The sequence below is a fragment of the Cibotium barometz genome, chromosome 29 (assembly GCF_041138505.1).
Source record: "Cibotium barometz isolate CiBa-2024 chromosome 29, ASM4113850v1, whole genome shotgun sequence".
In the NCBI taxonomy this organism is placed as follows: domain Eukaryota; kingdom Viridiplantae; phylum Streptophyta; class Polypodiopsida; order Cyatheales; family Cibotiaceae; genus Cibotium; species Cibotium barometz.
The window spans coordinates 4,417,916-4,420,606 of NC_141074.1; the positions used below are offsets into that span (position 1 = coordinate 4,417,916).

The following is a 2,691-nucleotide window of genomic DNA, read 5'->3' on the forward strand; positions in this document are numbered from 1 at the left end:
TAATCCGCCTCTTATTGTTGTCAATGAATTCGCCATAATGCGAGAAAAATTATTGTGTTTTTGTGGACCTTCATCTCTCGTTATGGTGAATGGATTCACCATAACGCGAGGAAGTGCATATTGCTTTCTTGGCCCCCCTCTCTCGCTTTATTGTGAATTGTTAATCGTGTACTACTGAATAGCAAAGTTTTCTGCTTTTTCTTGCGTTTTCAGATGGCTCGTGTAAGGCATACAGCTAGACCCATTGATAATGCAGCTCCCTCATCTACTGGGAAGAAGATGGGCGTTCTGAAAGCCTCAAGATCAAGAAAATCAAGCAGTCCTTCCCGATTGTCCAAAACGCAGCCTAGACTCAGGCGTTTCGCAGAGCATTCGGCAGCCCTGCGAGAAATCAAAAAGTTTATGAAGCACCCGACAGCTGCTATTCCCAGATTGCCTTTCCAGAGGCTTGCCAGGAGAATTTGTGAGCAGAATGGAATTTTGTTTAGGTGGAAGGCATCGGCCTTGTTTTGCTTGCAAGAGGCCACAGAAGATTGGATGATCGAATTTTTTTTGGATAGTTACGTTCTTGCTGCCCACGCACACAGGGTGACAGTAATGGACAAAGATTTTTTCAGCCTTATAGCCCTTCGTTTCAGATACGATAAGTCACTTAGACCAGTTACGTTTATTGATGAACGAATGTTACAAATTTTGGATGTCCGGCCTGTACAAAAAGTGAGAATTGAAGAGGTGACCGAGGGAGGTCCAGATCATGAGCATCAGACTCGGGCAAATTTAATGACAAGCGCTCAAAGGGAACATCAAGCTGCAATGCTTGCATTGCAAGCAAAAAGGGAAAATGTTCGAGCACTCCACGCCATGAATCGGGAGGCGCTGCAATTTTTGTTGCCGGAGTTCTATGTACCCTTTAATATTAGAGGGCATAGATGTTATTTCCCGATTCATGCTGAAGAAATCAACATTTTGTTTGATCCCAAAACTGAAGTCAACGACAAAGTGCTCAGATGTATTTTAAGGTATACGCTTTTCTCTGTCCTCCCACAATTTTTCATTCTTGGCTCTTAAAGTTGATGCCTCACTCTTGATATGTTTCCTTGTGAAGTTTTGTTATTTCGCTATTGCCCGAGGATGTACAGCAACGAGTGTTCCAGATTGATTCACTGGTCTCAACACTGTTGGTAGTAGAGGCAGTTCCGTACCTCGATGTGCTGAACTGGTTTCGGGAGGTCCAGCTGGACGATGCCCGAGTATTTTTTTTGGCATATCATGAAAAGTGAGTTTGTCTCTCTCTCTCTCTCTCTCTCTCTCTCTCTCTCTCTCTCTCTCTCTCTCTCTCTCTCTCGCATGATGTTTATAGGAATCACCGTACACGAGTTATGTAGTGCTTCCTTTGGATTGAAACTAATAGAATTCTATTGTGCAGTTCCCATTGGAGTCTTCTACTAGTCGACGTGCAAGAAAATGTCATTTACCTTGCAAATTCGACATCTGGTGTCCATGGAAATGTTTTGCTGTAAGTAAAAATCATTAAGATACATATTATTTTGAGTTAGAAGTCCGGATTGATCAGGATAATGATTGGTCTCTGTTTACAGTGGAGTCAGGAAACTAATGGCAGCTTACGAGAGCCTCAGCATGGACATCGACACCCTGGATCGATCGACCATCCGTAGGGTTAGTGTCCCCAAACAAGAAGATGGCTACAGCTGTGGGTGGAGGGTTGCACTTAATGCAATGTTGCTGCTACGAAGCATTTTTCAGCTCCCTTCAGAGGATGTAAGCATTTTCAGCTCCCATACGCATTTGTGCGCTTGTTTATCTTCTTATATATTGTCATGTTGATCTTATTTATGCCTTGATGAATTGTGATGGCAGTTTCCATCAATGTCTCGCTACGTGGACCTAGACGTCCAAACGTTTAGGGAGGAAACGATTGCGAAATTGATCGAGGTCGCTGAAGTTATGCCTCCAGACGGGCCAGTGGACTTCATCCCGCCCAATCCACGAGGGGGGATAGGCCCGTCTGAGCCTCTTTCATGGGCTCCATACTTAGGAGAAGAGCCCTGGCTCCATCCTGAAGCCGATACCTATGGGTTCCAGCCATAAATAGTTTTTTCCTTCTTCCAACAAATGTACGTTCGTAAATATGCAGCTATACATGTATTGGAGGGAGAACATCAAATGTAAATACACTTATCATTTGAAAATCAGAGGATCAAATTTGCTACTATGTTCCTTCACTGCTTGCTTTCTTACTTTAAGCCTTTTTTTGTGTACATAAAAATTCAATTGGGGAATTCTTGCCTTCATTACATTGTTTTAAACAATAAAGCATTACAAAAGCAATGTTCTGAATAGATAAGTTTATTGCATATGGAAAATACATTGTCACCGTATACATGGTCACATCATATATCTTCTAGTGCCTCCAATTCATGTGGGGCTGCAACATCTTTACAAATGATCTGATGCTCTCTTCTTTTACTTAGCTTCCGACCATCGAGCTTGAAGCAAAATTGATCTGGAGGATTCTGAATAGCTACTTCTAATTCCTTCCTAACATATTCGAGAGTCCAATTCTCTTCCACTTCCAATGTCAAAGATGGGTGACCCTGTCGAATCATAACTATATCTATCAAGCAAGAGTGGCTGCCATCTCTTGTATCTTGGTCTATGCTTTCCCAGTTG

General features: G+C 42.5%; 1 protein-coding gene across 1 annotated transcript; it reads left to right on the plus strand.

Moving 5' to 3' along the window:
* The first annotated feature begins 1,007 nt into the window (after positions 1-1,007).
* LOC147621753 (uncharacterized) lies at positions 1,008-2,205 on the plus strand. The gene is made up of 5 exons (XM_086822739.1): positions 1,008-1,019; positions 1,131-1,276; positions 1,427-1,516; positions 1,599-1,779; positions 1,879-2,205. The coding sequence occupies exons 1-5, from the start codon at positions 1,008-1,010 to the stop codon at positions 2,107-2,109; spliced, it is 660 nt and encodes a 219-aa protein (XP_086678865.1). The 3' UTR covers positions 2,110-2,205.
* Positions 2,206-2,691: the final 486 nt, after the last annotated feature.